The following is a 25,571-nucleotide window of genomic DNA, read 5'->3' as shown; positions in this document are numbered from 1 at the left end:
TTTAATGCCGTGTCGAAGATTTGGATTTTTTTTGTAAACTAGGCTATAAGTTTTATATCTTTTAATGTTTATATCAATGCATAGATGTGTTACTCAGCTGCTATTGGGTTAGAACAAATTGTTAGGAGGAGATGTGATAGGGAACTGGAATCCAAGTTGACGTATTAGATTATCGTGAGATGTCATATGTGTTTCTTTTCTTTTTTTTCTTTTCTTTCTTTGTTGGTTGTTCTTTAATATTTTTTTAAATAAATTAATTAAAAAGAAAGAAAACACCCTGCTCAAGCTGCTACCCTAGCCACAGGAGGGAAGCTACTGTGGAAACCAAAGGCAAAAATCCCTTGTGGGGCTAACAGCATCATTCTCCCTACACCCCACCCTAAGTGTCACAGACCCAATCCTGACTCCTCCCTGCTGTGGCTGCTAATTAATAAAACAACAACACAAAAACAGAAGCATTTGACATAGCATGTAGTTTGACTCTCAGCAGAACAGTTTGTAGCATAATGCTTTATATAAAAATATTATCTTTCTTTTGGAAGGAAATGCTGATTAAAAAGGGAGAAAGAGAATAAATCTTGTTAGGAAAGATAACAGCCACTATACAGCCAAGAGAAAACAAATTAACGCTGAAAAAATGTAGATTGAAATGAGAGTGAGCCAGATTTATTTGATGATTGCCCAGTTGCACTCAACCTTATTTTAACACTAGGGTAGTCATAACCGTCTTTAAAATTTATGGACCATTCCCCACATAATGACTAAGATGCTGTAGTTCGCCTATGGCTACCCTTTCTCTAGCCAACATGACATGGCTGCCCCAGGCCAATGACCCTTTACTAAGCACCTCATCGTTGATCTTATCCCACACAATATTCTGGGAGCAGTTGTTGTATTGCTTCAGCAACGTTCTCAGCTCTGACCTTTCTTTTATCAGGTGCAGGGTACATGTGTGAAACCTCAGGTTGCAAGTACTGTGCAACGCTTTGTTAAGATTCCTTTGGGCCCACCAGCAAGCCATTAAAGCATATGCACAATGCATAAAGTTTCATTTGAAACATATGGGCTCTGCCTCAATAAGTGGAAAGATACTTTGGAAAGTATCAGTCGTACCAGTCACACAGCTGTTTAACAAGGTGATAGATGTTTTCCTCCAGTTCAGACTAGGGCAGTCCCAAGAAAATCAGTGCTACGGGGTTGTTCTGCTATATGCTGATCATATGCTGATCACTAGCTGTCACTGCAGAATCAGCATGATCTCTGTATGGGTTACAGATAGGTGATCAGTGCTCTGATCCGGAACACCAGTCTTTTGCAAAGCAGTACACCTGGGTAGGCTGCAGATACCTTCTGTGCCTCATCTGGGTAGAACAGCTGTTTATAAGAGACCTATTTGAATTTTGCATGATCATAAATAGTTAATGAGACTGTTATCATGAACACCCATGCCCAGGCTTAGACAGTCAAGCCTGGGCTTGGCTGCCCATGAGAACTGCCGGGATCCATACGGACCCACATGGAACTGTGGGATCCTGGCTCTTTGCCAAGGTTAAGGCCACAAACTCGCCTTTAACCCAGCTGCTAGGATTGTGTGTCAGTGCAAGACGGGTGCCCGTCCCCTGGGGGAATCCCCCAATGCACTGCGCTCGGTGTGTGATGCATTGTGGGATACCCAGAGGTGTCCTGGCTCTCGGGACGTGTCCCAGCTCTCTGGAGATGGATTATTTGGGAGTGTGGACGGTGCTCCCAGCTACATTCAGCTACATTCTGTCAATCGTCTGTGGGGAAAGTGAGTGAAGCGAAGCCTCCCCTCCCCTGCCCAATGCCTGCCTGGTTGTGTGAAAGACCTCATTATATTAACTGGTGATTCTCTGCTTTTTCGCTTCCAGTGGTGAGCATAATATGTGCTTGCAGACCATGGTGGTGGAGAACTAGCAAGGCTTAACCTTTCTGTTGACCTGTGGAAACAAAAGTGCTGTCTGAACCCCCATAGGAGGGGGAAATGGTGCCAGAAAAGGAAAACTTTCTGAAGAAGAAATGTTCTGTGAAGCCTCTATAACTTGCTGATGAAAACTGTGTTCGGTGTATTGGAAGATAAAGCAGAAGGGTGAAGGGAGGTGTGAATGCTCTGTTATAAAACTCTCTATGGTGTAATCTGGAGCATACATAAGACAGAATGTTTTTCTCACAGAATATACTGAGAATACACATTAGTCATGATTCAGTTGACTTTGCATTATTCAGACATCAGCTGTAGAGAAATTAGTCCAAGCCCTTGGATCTGAATAAGAAAACCACAGCACCATGTCTCAATTTTGCCATGCTAGTAGCGACCCAGCATTTTAATGTGCAGCCTGCTTGGTGGTCAGCTTGCTCCCAAATGGGCAGGTGCCAGTATAATGAAGCCCACCCATTCACTGGCCTTGACTGGCATCGTTCCCAACATTTTCAATTGAAAAGCCGGAGACTTTAATGATTGTGGAGAACAAATATCCCTTGTCTTCATGGGCAATCTCTCCAGTGGAATTGTACGGGCCCCAAAAAGGTCTGTACATAATTTGGTGCCTCTCACAAGGAATACATAATGGAACTTGGGGTGGCGGAGGGGAGAACACAAATGCGAGCAAGTTGGATTGATATAACTTACTATTGCTTATTGGTGCATTTGTTGTGCAAAGGAGAATAATAATTATTATCCCTAAGCAGCACTCAGTGAGTTCCTTGAGTAATATGTGGATCAGTGGGAGACAACTGGAAAGAAGATCTAGATATCTTTATTTCCAGCTATGTTTTATTGGTTTTATTCACCAAGTCAAACCCACATCAGAAAGTTTTACACGCATAATACTAACTCAAGCCCAGACTCTTATACCCACACAACACATACTGATTTTCCCTAATCAACCTTCTCAGTCCCATGTGTAAGATCATCTCTTCAGATCCCCTCCTCTGGATACCCTTGCTATATGACGTACAGCAGGTGATGACCAGATAGAGGCCTTTTATATTATAGTATCCAGTTTGTGGAATTCCCTCCACAGAAAGACTCACCTGGTGCTTCTGCTGTTCTATTTTCAATGCCCATGAATATTTTTTGAATTATCCCTAGCCTTTTATGGGTTATAATTTGTAGCTGTTGTAAATTATGGTTTTTTAAATTTTAAACTACCTTTGCACATTTTATTTGAAAGGCAGTATATAAATGTTTTAAAATCAGTACATAAATAAATCCTCCGAGTGCATACTCAGGGTTGGTTAACATAGCTTATTTACCTCTTAACACATTGTAATCACTCTATATGTGAAGGAGAGATCTAGTCTGTATTAGTGACTTCAAATATGAATCTGGGACAATAAGTGTTCTCTCACCAAGGCCACCTCTTATGATCTGTGGGATGACACCTAGGTCATTCTGATGTTCAGTGTCCAAGATCCTCTGTTTGAGGATATTCTTGGCTTGATTATTCTAGAGAGAAGCCAAGTAATGAGAGTTTTGCCAGCCATGCTTGTGTTCAGGAAGATTGAAATCTGTCAGCCAGTGCAAGGGGAATCAGCCCCAGAGGGGAATACAGGAAGGAATGTTTCATCCAATACAGAGCTGGCTGCTGATTGTGTTAACTTCCTTCATTACTAGTTACTGTAGCCACAATGAAAAGGTAAGTATTCTTTACTGGAGAGGAAGAAGGTACGTCTGTATATTTATTTGGAATGGATTGAAACTGCCTGTGAAGCAGGGAGGAGAAAAAGCTGGTACCATATAACAGGAAATTCAAGAGAGAGCTGTGTTGCTTTATTTGAGTTGCGCAGGCTGTAGGAAACAGTGCAATTAACATTCTGTTTAGGCTATTTAACAGAGCATCCTATCACACACACACCCCACTTAATTTCTAAAATGCTTGCTATCTGTTTCTAATGCTACTGTTACCTTCTGGACATGTATTTTCTGTTAAATATAATAATGTGTTATTAAGCTGATTTTTGTTTTGTTAAGTTGATGGATAAAGATGGGAGAGATGCAAAAGGAAGGGTTGGTTGTAGAAACAAAAAAGAGGCTTTCAGTATCTTAAAGACTCATAGAGGCTGTTCCCACGATGCTTGGAAAGTGGGCTAAGGGAGCTTAGCCCTCTTTCCAGGGATCGTGGGAACCACCGGGCTCACAGGCGAGCCCGGTGCTCCCAAGGTGGCTAGCCCGCCTAATTCCCCCGCTCCTTAAATGAAGTTAATGGAACGAGTGCTCCGTTAACCTCATTTTTTTGCTTATGTGTCATCGCAGCGTGTGGTGACACATGAGTAGACCCCCGGCTGAGAGGCTGCAAGCACGTGCTTGCGCAGGGGATCCTGGAACTTCCAGGGGCCTCACATCCCCTGATCCCTGCAGCCCTCGCTGGCTCCGTGACAGAGCCACCAGTCGTGTGGCCGGCTGCCCAGGGCTGCCTTTTGATCGTCTGCGGGGAGAGCGGGCTAAGCCTGCTCTCCCCGCAGACCCGGAAGAAACTCTTCTCACCGCTCGTGAGAAGAGCTCCATACATTTATTGTAGCATAAGCTTTTGTAGAGCCCTTTTCATCAGATGCATGGTGTTATTCGCAGTTGACAGGTACAGATGTACATGGGTGCAGAATATAAAAAACAATGGGGCCAAATAGCCATGAAAGTCTTTGATAAATATATGCAAGATAAGCATAGTGACCATTCACAAGAGCAGCAATTGGTGATAATACAGTCCTCCTATCTTTGTCATAATTGATACTTGTCATGAGACAAACAACCATTGTCTTAATTCAGGCCGAAATTAATAGACTCAAACTTCCTGATCAGTTCTACTTCAGCAGTTTCATGCTGTGGTCTCCCTATGACATTTCTTTGAAGAATGGCAACTTTCAGGTCAGCTGCAGAACTTCTTGGGAGACTGATATGTTCTCCCACTGGTTTCTGAATGTTGCCATTTTTGATGTCTGCTTGGTCTCCTTTTGTGTAAAGCAACTGGCCTCTTTGCTCTCTGTGGACTGTGGAAGCGCATTGTTTGCTGATAAAATATTTCACGTTGAGGGTGAACAGGTAACAAATCCTTGAAGTAGTCACTGGCTGACATCCAGACAAACACTGCTCTAGTGTGGGGATGTTTTACTGTACTAGCTGGCTCTGCTCAGTTTGTAGCTTGCGTTCCAGACTAGCATTGTGCTGGTGCCACAGGGTGTGCTGGTGCCACCTATAGCGCACTTCCTGCTGTGTAACCTCTCCCTCAATCCATATATGTTTCAGGGAATCATCCAAAGCTGTCTGCTATCTTTGTTCAAGCACACTAAGAGCACAAGAGATTGAGCAGCTTTGAGTATCTGCTCAGCTATATGTGATCTTCTTTTTGGCTGCATCTTTGTTCGTTGCACCGGTGCTGTGTTCATCTGGATATCAGCCACTCTCCATATGTTCAAAGCCAGCAAGACAAGACGGCTGGAATTTGCAGTTATATTACCAGTTCTTTTCAAGCCTTGTTTCAAAATTAGTCAACTACATGGTTTTGGGTGGCTACTAAATAGGCAATGGGAATGAACAGACCAGCAAATCTCCCCACCGCCAATCTGTTCACACAGTGCACTGCCTAAAATTAATTTCCAACTTTGCTAATATAAAGACCACCACATTTCTCTTTACTTCTGCCTTCTACCTTCCAAGGCTCCTGTGTATCCTTATTACTGCTAGAGATAGATCAAAGTGTCTGCTAGATTTGTATATTTTCTGGAAAATGCGGAAATCAGAGGTGCAGCTAGGTAAACACAGAGACGTGGGTTTGGGGTGGTATAGAAATATGTTAAATAAATAAATAAAATTTGGAGCCTTTGGACCTAATGGCCTTTTGCCCTCTGCCCTCCCAACCAAAATAAGCATCACCCCCCTTTGTACACACACTGTGTTACACAGTATTTAAAGTGTGGGCTTGAGGGCCCAAACAGCAACTGAACTCACAAGAAGGATTTAAAACAAGTATCTGTATGCAGATATGAATTAGCAGAAAATTTTCATCGTGTAACTTAACATATTCCCATCCCCTGCCTACCCACGCATCTGCTTCCCCGCCCCCCCGCTCTAATGACAGATCCCCGCAGGCCCCACCAAGTTGTTCCTGCAGAGAGCGGCCCGCAGCCTCCGAGAGTCAGTGGCTGCCTGCCTGCCTCAGACAATGTCTCAGCTCCTGCTGCTGTGCTACTGGCTTGCTCACTCTACTCCGTCATGCCGCAGGGCTGGCTCAACAGTCAACACTAACGTGGCACTTTCCCACATGCGAGTGCACACACAGTGCAGACACGGAATGGTCGGGGGGAGCGGCTGTCTGCTTTGGGGCTTATTTCTTGCCCAGCCCCATTGCTGTGTGTGCCTGGAGGCTGCGGCTGGAGCCAATTGGGCAGGCCGGCAGGAGGCTAGAAGCAGCAGGCAGGCCAGCAGTGCCATGGCACCGTGCAGCACAACAAGCAGCAAAATTTGGGGACCTCCCAAGGCTTGCAGGGTCCAGACTTCGGCCCAGAGGTCCGGGGGAACGGCGCCTTTGGCAGAAATAGCCATGTCTGTGATGCAGCCAAACAAAAAGAGTCACAGCAACTCTTTTGTTTGACACCTAGCAGAGGTAATTTAGCTATGCACAAAATGTCCTGTACATCATCTTAAAACTGTTGCAAAATGGGACTCCTTAACATCCAGCCTAAACAAGAGTTTTGGAGAATGTGTAAGCTTGCAAACTATTTTGTCAGATTTTAGTTGATCCTAATAAAGCTACATTGGCTTTTGGATTTTTGTCAAATGGGTTCACAAGGCTACTTTTGTTTCCCCCCCCCCCACTCCCTTCTGTGCCATTAGTGACATCAATCAGGCACACCTCTTCCTGATAATAATGCCTATTAACATTTTAATTACAAACTCAGCAGGAAGAAAAAGCGATTTGGGTGGCTATCCTTCTGTGCAGGAATGTCTGGCCCCTTTCAGCAGTGCAGTCCTTAATAGCTGAGAAAAAGCTGGATAGAACAAAGAAGATGAGACACTGGCTGTTACACACATATTGTTTACAAATGATTGGCTTTGCAGATTGATAAACAATTGTGCCTCCAAGAAGGAGTTTAGTAGTTTTAAAATAGTAAGTGAGTCAAGCAGGCTGGGTATAATAATCATCATCCACATAGGCTCAGACCTATCACACAGCCCAAGTTATGAAAGGTTTTCCAAGTTTTTTACAAGATGCTCATACTTTCAGCCTTCACGGAAAGGGATTTTCATAGCTGTAGAATAGCTATCATGAAAGCTTCTCTAGATGTCGTTTATTTAAAAGGTTTTTGCTCTGCTTTTCTCTTTGCTCCAAAGTGGCTTACAAAAATCAGCATCATCATTAAAATAATTTCAAATACCCTTGCTATCCTAACTTGGGGCTTAGATGTTATTGATGACATCAAATGTTATCTATTTAAGTCTTCAAGTGTGATGGGACATAGGGGAGGGTGTTGTTCCTTTAGTATGTTGTTGCTTAAGCTGTATAAATAAACTTTGAGATGTTTTGAATAAACAAAATCATTTAAATGTATTGACAGGTGCTTAATTAAAAGGGGTGGGTGGGAAAGCTGATCAGTACCCAATGCTACTTGTATTATCTTAAACATAGATTAAAATTATGAAATATGCAGCACATCTAAAGGCTGATTAGAAAAATTACTCTCTTAATGAGGGAACACATTTAATCAAGCCTCCATCAACTGTATCCTTCTCATCCTGCAGCCAGTATAGGTGGCAGCACTGAAGAACCCACTTCTAGAACTTGGCTAACCTTGTGTGTTCTTGACTAAATCCACAGATCATGGAATGTCAGTGTTGGGAGCCAGACCGTTCTCTTGTCAAGCAGCTCTTACAATGAGACAATTCCACCCAAAGTGTAGCTTCAATAGGCTTCCTTTTAATTTCATTGGTCCTTGTCCTGCACAGAACCCTCACGGTTGGCGAGGGACAACTGTATTGCAACTTTCCTCCACATCACCAATTACCTGATGGAATATTCCCTCTCTGTGTTGCAATGCCAGCTGTTGCTGTTTACTTTTTTGTTTGGTATTCCACCCTTCCTATAAGGAATTTGTGACTGCCTGAGGTTATCCAATGAACTTCACTTTGTACTTGGTTTCCCACACCCTACTCCAATAGCACTAGTACCACCCCAGCTGTATGTTGCTTATGAGTTTTGTTCTTTGATACCTGCATGACAGTGCATTCTGCCTGAAGAAATCCAAAGCTAGGAGAGCTAAACTGATAGACTGCCAGTGGTTATATTCCCAGCTAAGCTATACGCTTAACAGAAATGGCCAGATTCATTTAAAATGGAGAGAGCTCTAAAATTATTAAGTTTTCAGCACCCATATTATTACTCAGTGTCCAAAACAGAACAGCAGGCAAGGAAATAATATAATTAACTTGAAAGGCAACCCATCCCCCCAAAAGACCCAACATTGCCACATTTATCTTAATAAATGTCTATAGTCCACAAAGCTGGAGTGATCCATTTACATCAGTTGTTTTCCATTTACTTCCATGGGACTAAATGTGCTTACCTGCTGCTATTTCATCATTCCATTCATTTGTGGTTGGATCATACATTGTATCTTTTTCACACTCCTGGACCTCAAAGCACTTTAGTCTTAATCCTGCGAGTCTATTTTACAGCAAAGGATAGTGTATACTCTATGAAGATTGTTCAGTCTTTCTCAGCTTTCCATCTCCATAGGATTTCACCCTGCTTTTAAAACTAGGGGAAGCAGGGCTTTTTCTAATGTGCAGCCCCCGCAAAGTGCAAGTCTGAAAGAACATTTGTGCACTTCAAAAATTCAAGTGATCTGGAGTTGTGTTTTTGTAAATAAGTGACTGATAACAATGAGTGAAATAAAGTGAGTAGTCCAGGCTTCTCAAGAACATAGACTCTGATCAAGCATACCCATTTCTCCTGCTGCTGTCAAGGATGCTTCCCGCAGACTCCACTGCTACTCCCCACAGAGTCTTCACCAATGAATAAACCACTCTTCTACAATAATGCTGTCAGATTCCCAGTTTTGAGGATTTTCTCCCACTATGTGCAGTCTTCTAAATGTAATGGAATGTGACTCTAGGCAACAAGTATGTGTGCACATACAAGGGAAATGTACAGGTGTGTTTTGTAGCTGTGCATGCTGCGTGTGCAAATTACATTCACATACCGTTGTGCTGTTGTGAATTTTCCTTGAAAAAGTCCTGAGGGGGAGTTTAAGGATAGGGATGTTCCCAAACCAGTTCAGCACCTCCTTAGGGAAGCGCCATACTGACTCCATCGCCTGCATTTGAACCAGTTTGGCGAGCGGGGATCGGTACCTGCTCTTCCACCACACTGCTTTTCTGGGCACGGCACCTGCTTTCCAAAAGGCCGCGTGTGGCTGCAACGTTACACGTTCTTCTTACCTGCTTTTAAAAGAAACTGATTCCCACCCTGCCCCGCCTGTGGCTGACCGAGCCGGTTCAGGCACATCCCTATTTATGGAGTAGTTTGTGAGGGGCTTTGCAGTTGCTTGGTATGTACAGATCTCCTATTTATCCTCTCCCATCATGGTTCACATCAGGTTTTTTTTTAAGTATAATGGATTACAATGGGAAGAAAGAAGCACCCACTGATATGTTACTGAAAGCGTAAATCTCAGTTTAATTTATCTAACTTCAGACCAGTTCAGATGATACTCCAACTGACCCTCTTCAGTCACATAGGGAGAGGCTTGAGTAGAAACATCTCTCTGCTTAGTGCATTGTCATAATCTGATTCCACAGGGGGTGGTTTGGATGAGGGCCCTCCCCATATGATTAGCTGACAGTGTGTTGGGGGTGGAGGAGATATGCACACCCACACTTTCCCACCATCATACCCAATTAAAGGGGGCTGATTGGAATACTGTCCAAACTGGCCATCTTTCTTCTTTCTGCATTTTTAATGCTTTCATCTTATTGCATATGAATTCATAAAATATAGCAAAGAGCAAATTGATAACACATACAGTAAGAAATTATATATTCTGACAGTACTTTTACACTATTTATACATTGCTCTCTAGCATATTTCAGATAGACAAACAACAATCTTCTTCTGAGCTGTTTCCTGCAGAAATACATATTTCCTGCTTGAAAATATGTATTTACTAACTAGTATCAGGGCTATAAAAACTAAAGGTGCCTGATTGTCCAGGGATATGTACGTTTGATTCTGGCACCTAATAATTTAAAATATATGTTCAGTGCCTGACAATAATGTCTAGAGCCTCATTTTTGGGATTGAATGCTGTTATAATAGTTTGTGGCATATATGCAAGATTGATAAACAAAAAAATAACCTCAATAATCACTGTTTTTATCAGAATACTGTGTTGAAATAAGAGAGCTCTACCCTTTAAAAAATGGCAAAGTACTAATAGCATATTCAGAATTCAGATATGCTGCTCTTCTTAAAAGTAGCTTTCATATCCAAGCCCATCTAAGAAATCTTCTGCACAACAGCTTATTTTTAAAATAAATAGTTTCCTGCCACCTTTAAATCACAGTTTTGCATTTTTTATTTCTGTGCAATGTGTTGTATATAAATTATTAATGATCTCAGAGTGTCCAAATTCAATACGCACTATCAAAGTATAGTTACCAAGCAACTTACACACTGTTGGGCGAACCCAAAGAGTTACAGGTTGGGCCAATGAGCCTCCAGCATCAGAACAGACCTGCTGGAACAGGCCCAAGGCCTGTCTAGTTCAGCATCCTGTTTCCCACAGCGGCCTACCAGATGATTATACTATTGACTGTACCCACCAGCATTGATTGTACATTTTGTATACATTAGTAACCTGTCGGTATAAGGGCGAATTAGGCACTGTATGTGTTAAATTGGCTTATAGGATAATAGAAAAGGCAAGCACGAGCTATTGCTGTGTTCGGGTGAAAGTGTTGGACTCACTGGGGAGACCTGAGTTCAGCTTGTGCCTCAGTCATGAAACTTCCCTGCACTGTCTTACAAGACTGTTGTGAGGATACTTGTCCCTTTTGCTAAGCAAGGTTTGCTTTGGGTTGCATTTGGATGGAAAACTCCAGGTGAGCCCTATCTGCTGTAGGAGATTCCCCTTAGGGGATGGGACCACATGCTCAGTGGTAGAGCATCTGCTTTACATGCCAAAGGTGATCTTCTGAAGGTCCCAGGTTCAGTCCTCTGCATCTCCAGGTAGGGCTGAGAACGCCTCCTGTCTGGAACCTTGGACAGCTACTGCCAGTCAGTGTAGACAATACTGAGCTAGATGGACCAGTGGTAGGAACATAGGAAGGTGCCATATCTGAGTCAGACCATCGGTTTATCTAGCCCAGTATTGTCTTCACAGACTGGCAGCGGCTTCTCCAAGGTTGCAGGCAGGAATCTCTCCCAGCTCTATCTTGGAGAAGCCAGGGAAGGAACTTGGAACCTTCTGCTCTCCCCAGAGTGGCTCCATCCCCTGAGGGGAATATCTTACGGTGCTCACACTTCTAGTCTCCCATTCATATGCAACCAGGGCAGACCCTGCTTAGCTAAGGGGACAAGTCATGCTTGCTACCACCAGACCAGCGCTCCTCTAATATACTGGTCTGACTCAGTATCAGGCAGTTTCCTATGTACAGTTCCCATAGCTCTTTGTATAATGGATAATTACAGCCATCCTCACCCCACTTCAGGAATCATATATACCCAATCACTAGCTACCTACCTAACAGGCAGGAAAGTTCCCCTGAACCTAACTAAGCACAGTGATTTCTTTCGCTTCTGAATAACCAAACCATATATCCCCCACCCTCTGCAGGAATCAGAGAGTAGCATCCCTATACTGCTGCTCTGAGTGAGTTCAAAATTCATTCTTTGACTAGTCTTGAACTATTTGAAAAGGATGGTTAAATAACAAATACTTACAGCTCATACAGAAGTGGAACATGTAAGGTTACATGTTTGAAGAATAGCACAAAAAAGTACAAGGATAGGGAAACAACATTTTAATTAGGATGACAGCTCAGAATGTGGAATGTGAATTTTTAAGTTACATAGAACACTTTCCTCACACTGGATGCAATTAAATTGTGAATAGATGTTCCTGAGAGAAGGTGTATCATTTAGCTGAACCTGCAGTCCCTTTCAATTTTTTAAGATGACAGTAGAAAAAGTTGTTGCAGATCAATTAAGGACTCTGCCTTATTTATTTAAAACATTTCTGTACAGCTTTTTGTCAAGGCACTTCAATTCTCCTTTATATTAACTATCAATAAATAACTTCATTGTTGTCAGTAAAATATTCACTTGTACTGAAGTCTCAAATTATTATCACACTGAGGCATATTGGTCCAGAAAGTAAGTTAGGAACTTGATCCTATGCATGTCTACTCAAAAGCAAGTCCTAACAAGTTAACGTCCCCTGCTAACTTGGCAAAGAGACACCTTTTAACATGGTGATTCTCTTGATTTAGCAGGGGAGAGTAACTGGCCCTATTCACCCCCAGCACAGTACTTCCAGTGACTGTTGTTGGTGTCTATCTTATGTTTCTTTTTAGATTGTGAGCCCTTTGGGGACAGGGATCCATCTTATCTTATTTATGATTTCTCTGTGTAAACTGCCCTGAGCCATTTTTTGGAAGGGCGGTATAGAAATTGAAAAAATGAATTAATAAAATTAATTATTAATTTCAGTTGGCTTCAGTTGGGTGTGCTCTGAGAATCTCATGTTGCAAATATAAAACCCAAGACATAAGATTATATCTCTGTTATTGGTTTTTAGCTAATCCAAGAAAAAGTGTGGATTTCAGTCAGGACTCCTCAGGCCTTAGAACCAGAATCTGCTCTTAATGCCTTGGTTTCAGTCACAGAAGGATAACCCTCTGAGCATGAGGGTAGCATCTTTCTTTCATCACCCTGTAATTATAACAGCCATATTTAGAGGATTAGAGAGATGCTCTATATTGCCACTTCTTCCCCAACTCACCCCATTCTCTACACATACTTCATACCTCTAAAGTGAAGATATGAACAATGGCTGCAGTGCTCACTTTCCTCTCAGTCTTTGCTTTGCCATGGCCCAAGCTAGCAGAAGGAGAGAGGGATAAAATTAACATGGGGAACTTGGTCTGATCATTGCTTGCTGGCAAGCAAGTCCATTGCCAAGGGGGGGTGGGGACAAAACTGAAGCTTGGACCATGTTTAAGAATATTTTTGCAGGAGCCAATCACAAGCAACCAGTTATTGCAGAACAAGCAGCATCCCATATGTTCAGTGGATTCCTGACCTCAGCTGTCTTCTAGAATCGTATAAAAAACCTGGGACAGATAGTCAAAGGACCACTTCAGATTATCTCTGGCCCCACCATGTGATCAGGGCAGGCATGTTCTTGGAGCGTCCTTGCCCTGACCATGTCTGAATCGGCTCAAAGACAACTTCCTGCTGTTCTTTTACTAGAAATGGCCTCAGAGGTCTCTCTAGGACTCCTGCTGATTGGAGGGAGGTAACTGAAGAGCCCTAATTCCCATATTTATTTATTTATTTATTTATTTATTTTAGTAAATGCAGAAGTCCAGGTGGGAAACACCTCTTTTTTCTCCCCCTGTGGACACCCATGGAGCCAAAGGGAAAACTCCCAATGGGAACTTTTCACACAGGGTTAAATAGCAGCTGTGGGGGCCCCCCCTCCTGACCAGGTCCATGGAGGGAAAATGGGGACAGTCCCTCTCTCCCCACACCACAGTCCCATGGCAGATTGCCCCCCTCTAGTGACTGCTATTTACATTTTAAAAATCAAGTGCATGGGTCCCAGCAAACAATAGGCGTATAATCTGGTTTGATCCTTCATCTCTGTGAGAGGAGATGGAAGTTAAGGGGAAAGCAAGGTGACCCACCAGTGAGGTGTGGTGAGGCAGCCTCCTCAGGCAGCAGATTGGCAGTGAAGGGAGAAGCCCTGCACTGCATCCTCTGCTTCACTCATACTACTGCCACCACCACCGTCACCACTCCTGTTCCTGCTCCTCCATCTGAGCTTGTCCCACTCTCCCTGCCTTTTGAAAAGACGTGGGGTGGGGAACAGAGTGGCAGGAAGTGTGGACTCCTTCATACTTCCTGCGACTCTGTCTCCTGTCCCCTGCCTCTTGAGATGAGCTTACCTGGAGGTTGGGTAGAAACAGAAGTGGCAATGAGATGTCATGGCACAGAATTGTTGTATGGTACATTCTGCACACCTCAGAAGTGGGACTTGGAAGAGGGAATCTGGGGGTGTGGTGGGGGAAATTGGTGTACCATTCATTGTGTGCATCATGGAATGGGGCTTTTGGTTGAGGACAGGAGTGGGGGTGGGGGCTGGTGCATGGTACAGGCTTTGTGCCATGGGAATGATGATGTGCCGTGGGAATGATGCCTGCTCAGTTGCTAGGGGACTGGGGGAAAGCTGAGTTAGAGGGCAGCACTCAGGAAATGACTTCAGTATGGCAACGTGCGGCAAGCCTGATGATGGCCTGTGGCGTCATGTATGCACCAAGGCAGTCCTTTTACTGATAATGAACTGAATATATTTTCCACTGAACGGCTTGAAAATTTTCGTTGTTTTGAATTTTGCAGCCTGTACTTGTCTTCTCGCAGTTGGTAGCGACTTGAGTTCTTTGCTTTCCCTTAACGTTCAGAGGTGTCTATTTAAATCCAAGTTATTGAGAAATAATGATCAAGCTAGTCAGAAGTTCTCACTCAAACTTAAGTGGTTGTGATTTGTGCTGAGATGTACTATTTATTTGCTTATAATATTGTGTTCTCTTGTTCTTTTCCAAACCAAAGCAGCAACATAGCTGAATGTGTGTTTCACATTGATTTGCAGTTTATATATTTACTTCTAAAATTTGTGTCCCCTGGACTAGTGGGCATCAGGGTCTGTTTAGGGATGTGCATCAGGGTCGAGTTTCCCACATTTGGGGAAATCACAGGGGTGCTTCCTACCTGCCCATCCCTGCCCGCCATCCCCCTCCCCCCACCCCTGACAGCACTCTCCTAAACAGCATGGGCACATGGCTGCAGCATTCATCTGTAGATATGTACAGTTTTCAGACAGGACAATATGAATGCTCTTTGCCTTCTACGTCTGCAGGAGGAAAAGGCCATCCGTGATGTGGGCCAATTTGTATTTTCGTTGTACAACTTACTATGTCCACTAGATGTCAGCAAAGAACACACGTGTCTCTATGCCAGAAATGTGTATAAAATGCACAGTATTTCACTGTCATGATGTAATGGTTGACATGAATAATAGCATGTGATCAGGCTATTTCTTTCATTATGTAGCTGTAGCAGAGACACAAATCTTCCTGGAATGGGAGAGCACTACTTTGCCCATACTACTTATAAGGAAAGATTTGGTGATTGAGCTTCTTATTTTGAAGGTTCTGACATCTAGACCAGTTTCACTTTTGGGACTTGTTATTATTTAATATTAGCTCCCATAATGAATATAAAAGTTGTATTGGCTGAAATACATTTGTTTTTGTTTTTCTTCTGAATTATCTCCTGCATCAACAGGATTTATGTATGATATAAAAAGTCTAGGAATGGATGAAATATACTCCATATAGGTTACTAAGTACACATTTCATGAAACAAACACCCAGTGCCTGAACTTGTTGGGTTTTGTTTGTTTTGCTTTTAAGAAAAAGCAACATCAGGAAAGGATGGTTTGGAGCAGAGAAGTGATGGGAGGGAGGTGTGCTTAATCCTTTTCTTGCTTGGCATTTCTTCACTCCAAACCTCCACCTGCTGCCTCCCTCACTGTGGGGTTCCCAGAAAGGAAAAGTGGTTTGGACGATGATTTTAAGAAACAACAGCAGGGGAAAGGATTAAGCCCCTTTCCCCATCACTTCTGGACACCAACTCGCACCCTTCTGAGGCTGATTTTTCTTTAAACAAAAACAAAATTGACCATCAGGATTCTGTTCCACATGTTTGCATGTAAAGTGCAGTCAGTCCCTTAGTGTCTCATATGAAAGTTTTGCTATGGAAGTCTGACTTTCTGGACTGCCCACTTGCCCCTCAAGAGACAAAAAATCTTTGTGCTGTCAGCTCCTTGGTGCTAATAAAAGTTTTCTCTTTTCTTCTGCAACAACAGTTGTAGAGTGCTGGGGGGGGAAAGCCTGTGTGTCCAGTATTTCCCCATATTGATCCATGCAAGCTCTGACCATGCCTTTTCGATTTCCTGTTTTCCAGATAACTGGTGTTATCCTTCTTGCTGTTGGTGTCTGGGGGAAGCTGACTTTAGGCACATATATTTCTCTTATTGCTGAAAACTCCACTAATGCGCCCTATGTCCTCATTGGGACTGGCACCACAATTATTGTCTTCGGCTTGTTTGGATGCTTTGCCACTTGTCGTGGTAGCCCATGGATGCTGAAGCTGGTGAGTACGCCAAAGCAACTTGTGTTAGAATGCTGGACATTGCATAAGTAGTCATTTTGTTAATGTTTTAATGATTTTATATTGTGAACTGCCCAAGGAATTTTTTTTGTATGGGGCAGTATATAAATGTACTAAATAATTTTTTAAAAAAATTATTTATCTTAAACAGAAGTTAACTGGAGTTCAGACATGTACCTCACACACACATGCATACACACACACACAGTGTTACCTTATTATTATTTTTTGCAGTTATATTTTTATTAGTTTGCTAAATAATAAATAAATAATAAGATAAGAAAATATTTATACAAGAGCAAATACAGAGGTTACAGTATAACTATGTTGAAAGATTAACTGGAAGTCACATTGGTATATAGTGTTACCTTTTTATTATTTGCTAAGTAATTATCCATATAGGAAGAGCCCCAATCTCAGTAAGACTCTCTGGAGGTGGTTTATCGAAATAATCTCATGAGTTAAGGTTAATCTGAACTTCCGGGGTGGGGTGGGGTGGGGTGCGGGGGACATGATTCTGGGGCTTACCACTTCAGAAGGCGGGATTGTAGGTTTCAGTGCTCTGCCATGTCAGAAATACCCTACTTGTCTAAAGGATTCTGACCTAGCCCATGTTCCTGACCTACTGGTTTGATGTGTTCACAAATATTTTTGTGGGGTTTTTTAAGGGAGGGGATTGAAATATGTAATCTGTTTCCATTCTGTATCATGTTTTCTCTGAACAGGTTGTCACTTAAAAACATAATTTGAGCAGCAGTTCCTAGAGAACTTCAATCTCCATGTCTCAAATGTGTGAAATAGTTTCATATGCCAATAAAGTTCAAGCTGGATGTGTCTCCCTCATATTCTCTAATTTATTTTGCAGAAATAGGTTAGAATCAGAGGAGATGATGGAGACTAAAATGAAATTATGTCAGCTATTGAGGATGAATAGTGTTCTAATTTTTTTTTAGTTTCCAAAGTAATTTGAATTTTAAATAGCTAGAAGTGGGGGTGGAAGAAACAACTGTGTTGAGACTGCAGTGTCTTACATGACAATCAGGAGTTATTATCAGTGCATATTCACAGATCACTAAAAGCACCTTAGTGATTTGGCTTAGTGTGCCAAATAGCATTTGTGTGCATGCGTAAAAGAGATGATTGCAGGCTAGAAAGCAGAAGAGAGACATTTTCAAACCACTTTTGTGTGGGTTTTACATTAGACATGGGAAAGGTTTTATTTTCATGTGCAAAAATGGCAATATAGCATAATGAGGGAAGCAAATACAAGCATACGGAAATGTGTGCACAACATTTCTTCAGTTGGTGCAGAATGAAGCTGCCAGGGTTCTCTCTGGAACTGATCACTCGGAGCATATTACATCTATTTTGAAAGAGCTGGCTGGCTGCTAATTTGTTTCTGGATCCAATTCAAGGTGCTGGTTATTACCTTTAAGGCCCTTAATGGTTTGGGTCCTGGATACGTAAAGGGTTACGTGCTCCCAAGGATTTCTGCTCGCCCAACGAGGTCATCAGAGGGGCCTTTGCTCAGTTTGCCAACGTTGAGAGAGGCTAAATTGCTGTTCACTTGGAACAGGGCCTTCTCTGTTGTTGCCCCCGGGCTCTGAAATGCTCTCCCAGTGAATGTCTGCTCTTTGACATCTGTGGCTGCTTTTAAAAAACAATGAAAGACATTTTTATTTGTTCAAGCTTTTTACCCTTTAGGGGCTGCCAGGTCTCTCAGCTTTCCTACTTCTGTTTGTCTTTCTTATGGTGTGTGTGTTTTATGGTTTTTATCGTTTAACTGATTTTAAGGTTTTAAATGTGATTTTTATGGAGTTTTCCTGTATTTTAAAATTTGTAATCTACCTTGGGATGTCTTATAAGAGGCTGTATAAAAATTGAACAAACAAATAAATGTGTGTCCTTGAGTTAACAGAGTTACTTCTGATTATTCATGAACGTTTGGGCTGCATTTGTGAGGTCCCCCAGAAGATAAAGAGATCAGCATGCACATTCTGGTGGACGTTTGCGTTTGTGTTCTCCCTGGCAGCAATTCCCAGCTAGCTTGCTTGAGTGAGCTGATAATTAAACAAACTGCCAGTGAGCCAGCTAGCAACTGCTGCCAGGGAAAACTCTGCAGAAAGCCCCAAGTGTTCACATGTGGCTTCCATGGGACCCCTGGGATTGTGGACATCGTGTGAAAGCCAGTCCCATGGATTTCACTGGAATTTGTCTCCACATAATATGCTTGGAGTCATAATTTGATTGTGATTCTTATTCTCCTTTGAGACCTGCTTTCCCTTTTACATGTCTTTTGAATAAACATTAATATGTGTTTTATTGGCAGTAGCAGATCAAATTGTGCCAAATCTTTGGCATGCTGCCATTCTACACAATAACCCACCAAAGTGATGCTGCCAGTCATACCAAAGTGGAATCAGTTCCTTCTAGAAATGTGGAGGCCTGGGGGGGGGGGTGACCAGGACAAAAGGGGGGAATGTGGGGGGAGGCCCCCCCAAGTGTGTGTTTTGGGGGATTTTTTGCAGGCCTTAACATCTCTAGTTCCTTCTTAGGGTCTTTGACTCTAGGTAAAGTTGGTGAGTAGTATATGAATGGGTTAATGTAGAATAGATGTTTCCGTGGAGAGCTATCTAGGGACAAAATCATCCCAGCTGTTTTGATTTAGAGCCCACCAAAGCACCATTCGGACAATTCTCCCTCTGTGTGCATGTCCAGGGATTGTGTGTAGGGGGAAGTGGGGCTGCATATGCCAGCCCTACCCTCTGCCACCCACACATTCAGTGTGATGGCCAAATGGGGAACTTGTGTGTCTGTGTGTGTGTAAGCCCTCCACGCAGTTAAGACCCTTGGGTGGGAGCATGTGTGCGTCCACCTCCCCTGATCAGATTTTTAGGGGGAATTGCCCACCTTCTAGTGATGTGAACCAGTCAACATGCCAGAAGTGTGGCTTGTGAAAAAGACAGTTGGTGGGGGTTACGTATGGAAATGTTTGTGTACAGAGTCACACCATTGGTCCATCAAGGCCAGAACTGTCTGTTCTGACTGGTGGCACTGTCCAGGGTCTTGGGGAGAGGTTTTTTCTATTGTCTGCTACTTGACCCTTTTGGTTGGAGAGGCTGGGAACTGAACCTGGGAACTGAACCTTCTGCATGCAGATTATATGTTCTGCCATTAAGTTATGGCATTATGCTTAGGGTTACCATATCCCCTAGAATTTAGGGTAGCCCCCGGATTTTGGTTCTTCCACCCAGCTGCTAAATTCCACCCAGATTTACACAGATTTCAAATGCACTGCCTGCATTGCTCGGATTTTACTCTGGATCCAATCACATGGGAAGGCAGAGAAGGAGGGCAAAGTATACAAATCTGTCAAATATATAAATAAATGCAAATTAGTTGCTGCATAATTTGCATAATGTGCAAATTAGGTCACCCGGATTTGGGAAGCTTGAATATGGCAACCCTACTTATGCTAATAGGGTCTCCTATTCCCCAAGCTAATGAAGATAGCAAGAAAATCAAACCATAACCTAAGGGTCAGCCTTGCCTGGATTATCTCACACCCCATAGCTGGGCAATTTCTGACTAGTAGCAGAATAATCAATATTTGAAGCAGAGATTTGAGGTAAGAGTATAGAATTTCTACCTGACACCTCCTTTGGGAGAGATTGTCCAGGAATTTGAGAAATTCCCCAGAACAATTCAGGACATTTCTCAGAGATTAGAAAGAAGATGCAAAGGGGGAAATCCACATAACTTAAGGCAGCTTTAAGATGGGGTTTAGGATTTCTTTGTTAAAGAAATCAGAATGTCAAACTGACCACCCCTTAGAAGTTTTTTTTAAATGTTTATTTTATTTAGAATATTTGGTATCCGAGCATTCTGTTTAGATGAAACTTCCAGAGCAATTAACAAAAACAATAAAAACAACAAATTACAATACAACTAAAAACATTTATATTGTGAGTCCTTTGGGGACAGGGAACCATTTATTTTATTTTGATTTATGTTGATTTATTTTGCGGAACTTTTGTTGAAGAGCGGTATATAAATATCCATTGTGTTTGTATTTGTAAAAACAACAATCGAGGCTAAAAACCCACGCCTCCCCACCCTAGTAATTGGCTGCATTGTCCAGCTGCTCTTCCCATGATGGCATTTCTCCTAGTGATCATCTGGAACGTACTCTCTGGAACATAAGCCCATTAGATCTAGTCCTGCCCTCTGGGACAGCAGAGAACAAGTATTTGCTCTCTTCTATGCTCACAGCCCTTCAGGTATTTGAAGAGTGCTGTCATGTCCCCTTTCAGTCTTCTTTTCTCCAAGCTAAACATATGACTTTAAAAAATAAATCCTCTTAAGTGCCAGTAGTATGTTCTGTACCCATTGACTTTTCTTGTTCATTCTTTTGGCTTTCAGTATGCCATGTTCTTGTCCCTGGTCTTCCTGGCTGAGCTAGTGGCTGGTATTTCAGGCTTTGTGTTTCGCCATGAGGTGAGTATAAATTACTTGGTGGTAAAGGTAGTGGTAGCATGTCTTTCAGCAGCTTTTGCTGAAGCTTCTTAGGGCACTGGGTCTTCTTACCTAGGTTGCTGAGTTCAGCAGTTCCATATGCATTCTGGGTGATGCAGCTGTTTTACTTGACAGCAAGATGTGCAATCCAAAAGAAACCCCATTATCATTCCAAATGAAAGGATTTAGCTAAAGCCCTGGGCTTTTGCTGTTCAGTATTTACTTTCAAGCTAAATTTCTTTATATGTTCATCATGTAAGATCTTCTTTACCCTGTTACGTATGCTGAGGACTGCAAAATAGCTTAAATTCTTTACATAAACGCCTCTACTTCAGTCAGACAAGCTTTTGATTGTACAATGCAGAGAGGATTTCCAAGAATGCAAAGCCAGACGAAACTAGTTGCTTTACTGCCTTGTAAATCTTATTTATTTCCTGTGTTAAGAAGTAGCAACAGCCAGAAAGAGCAAGAGAGAGTAAAAACTGGGTGAGTGAGACACATGAAATAAGAAAACAATTTGGATCTGTAATGCAAGTGTTTCTTAGCCCATTTCAGACATATTGTATTTTCAGAACAGTGGTTTAAAATTGTCTGATAGAAACATTGTTCAATGAAAAGTAATGTTGAAACAAGAGCCAGGATGTGAAATGCCACTTTCAGAGCGCTCACAGGCTTCAGTATGCCCAACTGGAATTTTAAAAAAAATTTCCTTCCCTGAATAGCAAGCATTCTTGTAATATCACAAGCTGCTTTTAAAACTCTTCCCAATTTCAAAAGAGGGTTATTATGTTGCTTGAGGAGCTGCTATTCAAGAAACACAAAACCAAAACTTCCCTGGGTATGTGGAACTAATTCTGCAATTTATTTTTGTGGTTGTTGTTGTTTTTCATCTTGGGCAAGCAATTGTGTTGGAATTGACAAGATTTTCTTTACTATAATGAAAAGGTGTTGACTTTAAAAAAAAATCCCTTTCAAAGCTTTAAAATTAATTGTTTTGTTTTTGCTTTGTGAAATCTGAGTGACAGAAGCACCAGCATTACAATTTTCCAAAGAACAGAAGTTTTCCTCGGCTTCTAAGAAGCTAGTTTAATTCTTGGGGGATTCAAATGAGGAAATCATGCTCAGACCTTTCCTGTTGGAATTTCCTGAAATCACATTGCCTCACAATATGTATTTGGGTGGCATGATTGCTACCATTATCATTATTGTTTTAATTTGGTCACATCCAAAAAATTGGTGTCATTTTGTCCTGTGGGTACAGGACTGTGGGTACATCTTGGATGTGGGTACTCCTGTGGGTACATCTTGGTGGCTTGTAGCCATCCTGTAAGTGCACAGCCATATCCAAGATCCAACCTATACAGATTATCTAGTTTTTTACTGACTTCAAACTGCCTTTATTGCATTTGCACAGGAGTAAAGCATTCAATCCAAACCTGTAGAGTGCTATAATCTGCTAGCAGGGACTAGTTCTCTGTAATAGCTATCAATGGCTAAATAGGTGGTTGAGGTCACTAGTATGCTCCCAGAATACTCACCCAAACCATGGGGATGAACTTCTCTGGGGCCTGTGTCTGACCCAACTAAGCTCTGTGTTCCCCTTGCTAATCTGGTTATGAAGTCCTTTTAAGGACCAATCAACCCAGAGAGGCTCTTTAGTTGAACTTACTTGCAAAACTGATACGCTTCAACAAAAACATTTATGAAATAAAAATTTATTTTGAGAAAATGGAGATGAAAATAGCAAAATAAAGGCTTGCGTAGGTGGGTGTGTTGCTTCACTGCTTGGCCAAAATGGTATTGCGGAGCAGAGGCCCATACCTTTACATGTTCTGAAAGTCCTTTGTTTTAGGTCATTCCAAAGAGTGCAGAGTGACTTACTGCATGGTTTTAAGCTATCCCTGCTCTGGAGCAACTCTAGCTGAGCCATGTCTGCCAGAGACTTTTGCACACAGCAGGCTTTACCACAAGTTTACTGGGAGGCTTTTCTGTGAAATAGAAGTTGTCTCAAAAAACCAATGCAAAAAGTGGATTTTTTTACCCTGGATATAAATCAGGCTACACTCTAACACACAGTGAAAACCCCAAATTGTGTGTGAACTGCTCCCCGATAACTCACAGGAACTTCGGGGTAAATCTGCCCAATATGTGGACGCACTCCCTCCATTCCAGAGGAGATATGAGTCAAAGGGCTGTAAAAGCCCCATGTGGAAAACTCCCAGGCAGAAAGGAAGGACTGGAAGAAAGAAGTGAATATTCTGAGAGGCTAGAGTGCCCTCATTTAATAGGGGAAATCCTTTAGGATTCGGGAAAGGGAGCCTTAGGTGAGTTAGAGATGATAAGAGATATATCCGACTATAGCTGAGCAACTCAGGAATGCCTTCATGCTCCAGAGCTGGGTTACCACTCCTCTTCTACATAACAAGCCTATTGGGATTTAAACTCAAAATTTCCAGAAGGGTGAGATTGCTACCTGTCTAGAGTAGTCAGAGGTCCTCTCTAATGTTGCCTATGCAACTGACTGTCCTGTCCTGTCTCACAGACAAGAAGTCCAATAGAAAAGGCAAGGCTGTAGAACCCTGGAAAGCTCTGAATGACTGAGCAACTTGCTCCAACAAAGGCTGGAGATATAATGAGATGTTAAATACCTCCAGGTCAGACCCCTCCCAGGCTTCACCTCCCTGCCTAGAAAGCAGAAAGATATAAAGGGGAAGTCCTCTCTGGCCTAGGGCTCTCCTCTGTTCTATCACATCCTTCCTTGCTTGTTTCTGACACTGGAGCTTTCCCAGACAGCAGGCTTTACCACAGGTTTTCTGCAAGGCTTTACTGTGAGTTCAAGGTTGCAAAACAACAACAACAACAAAAACCCCAATGCAAAAAGTTGATTTTTTAAAATCCCAGATATAATCAGGCTAAGGTCCAACACACAATGAAAAACCCGAATTGTGTTTGAAGTGCTTCCCAATAGATCACATGGACTTCAGGGTAAATCTGGCTGATAAATGAACCCCCAACTCAATTCCGGAGGAGATGCGAACTAAAGTTGGGTGTGAAAAACTTCATGATGTGCAGGCTTGGAGGAACTTTGTGTGGAAGGGACTAATTTGTCAAGGGGCTCGGGTGCACTGAGTGGGGCCCCCAGTTCTGATATTTCCTGCATAGGCTCTCCTGGCTGGCAGGCCCAGGCTCCAGTCTGATATTGAGGACTGGGCGTGGTTCTTCTGGGCTGACTGCTCCATATTCCTTGAGCTCAAACTCTGAGCTATGGCTCATGTCATGACACAGACAAGGAAATGTGCATAAGCCATAAAGCCGATTACTCTGTGATCCTTGCTGACTCTCATAATGGTGCTTTTTCCTTTTAAAATGGAGGCCAGTAATATCAATGCTTTCTACTCTAGGTTTTTTACACCTGAAAAATCATGGTGAATTCAGGTCAGGTTCATCATACTAGTATCATAGGATATATGGCCACTGCCATCTCTAATATAGCTAGTATTATGTCTTGCTAGTATTATGTCTTGCTATATGATCAAGAGAGTTTCAAATAACTAGAGATAGGCCATTTGGCATAGTTGAAATGTCTCCAGAATGCAGTGCTATAGGATAGGGCTGTGCACAAAACCAGGTTGCCCGGTTTGCTTCAAATCCAGATTGGACTCAAACTGGACCAGGCGTGTCCAGTTTTGCCACCCCTCTCCCCAAACCTCCCCTGGTCCAGTCCAGTCCAGTCTGGGGGGGGGGGTTGCAGTTTTGTTTTGTTTTAATTTTTTTATTCTCCCCCTCTGGGGAGGCTTCTCCAAGGCCATGGGAGGGTGTATCTGGAGGTTCTCTCTCCCCCACCCCACCAGCCTCCATTATATGTCAAATTGTCTGGTTCGGGCAGTCTTAGGCCCATTCTGGGCCTCACCCCCAGAACCTCACCTCCCATTTTGGAGGCCACCACACATGCCCAATGGGCCTCTGCGTGGCTGGGTCATGAACCCTCCCCCCGAAACAGCCAGGGTGGTTCGGTCTGATAACAAATTGAACCAGGGGAGGTTTGGTTTGATATCAGACTATAGAACTGAAACTGTTTGCACTTCCCTACTATAGGATAGGACCCGTATGTTCCCACACTCGAGAGACTGAAAAAAATCTAGACCATATCTCTAGAATATAGTCAGTATCAGATCTCACCACATGTATCAGATTCACCACAGTAATTGTTCTCAGCTAGCCATTTGTTCTTAAATAGTGTAATATTCATTTTCTGCTGTAACAAAGCAAAATGGTTAATCGACTAGAACATATTTAACAGGTTATGTTTTATTATGACAACATCCTACTGATGTTGGCAACCATCTTACTGATGGTTGCTCTTGCAGAGTTGTCATTTTGGGTAGGTGGGTGTGTAGTTGTCATACGGAAACCTTGACTGAGCCCTTGTCCATTTTGCCTGCTACCAGGTGGTCCAACCTCAAAGTCTGAACAGTTTTTGCTCTCTGATGGGTTTGAGTGTTTTGAACCTAGGGAAATGCCTGACTCAGAAATAACGTGTTCTGCAATGAATCTGTGCTTTTTCCAAATCAGTGGATTGAAATTCCCCTA

The 25,571-nt window shown here is 42.5% G+C and overlaps 1 protein-coding gene across 1 annotated transcript in view; it reads left to right on the top strand.

Annotated features, from left to right (window-relative positions):
• The window catches only part of TSPAN7 (tetraspanin 7), a 175,208-nt gene that overhangs the window by 124,583 nt on the left and 25,054 nt on the right, over window positions 1–25,571 (top strand). The window contains exons 2-3 of the mRNA XM_053308569.1: window positions 16,260–16,448; window positions 20,889–20,963. Coding sequence (XP_053164544.1) covers window positions 16,260–16,448; window positions 20,889–20,963 — 264 coding nt within the window. The remainder of the gene's footprint in view (window positions 1–16,259; window positions 16,449–20,888; window positions 20,964–25,571) is intronic.

The sequence above is a fragment of the Hemicordylus capensis genome, chromosome 3, assembly GCF_027244095.1.
Source record: "Hemicordylus capensis ecotype Gifberg chromosome 3, rHemCap1.1.pri, whole genome shotgun sequence".
Lineage (NCBI taxonomy): Eukaryota > Metazoa > Chordata > Lepidosauria > Squamata > Cordylidae > Hemicordylus > Hemicordylus capensis.
This window is presented reverse-complemented; position numbering and strand designations above follow the sequence as displayed.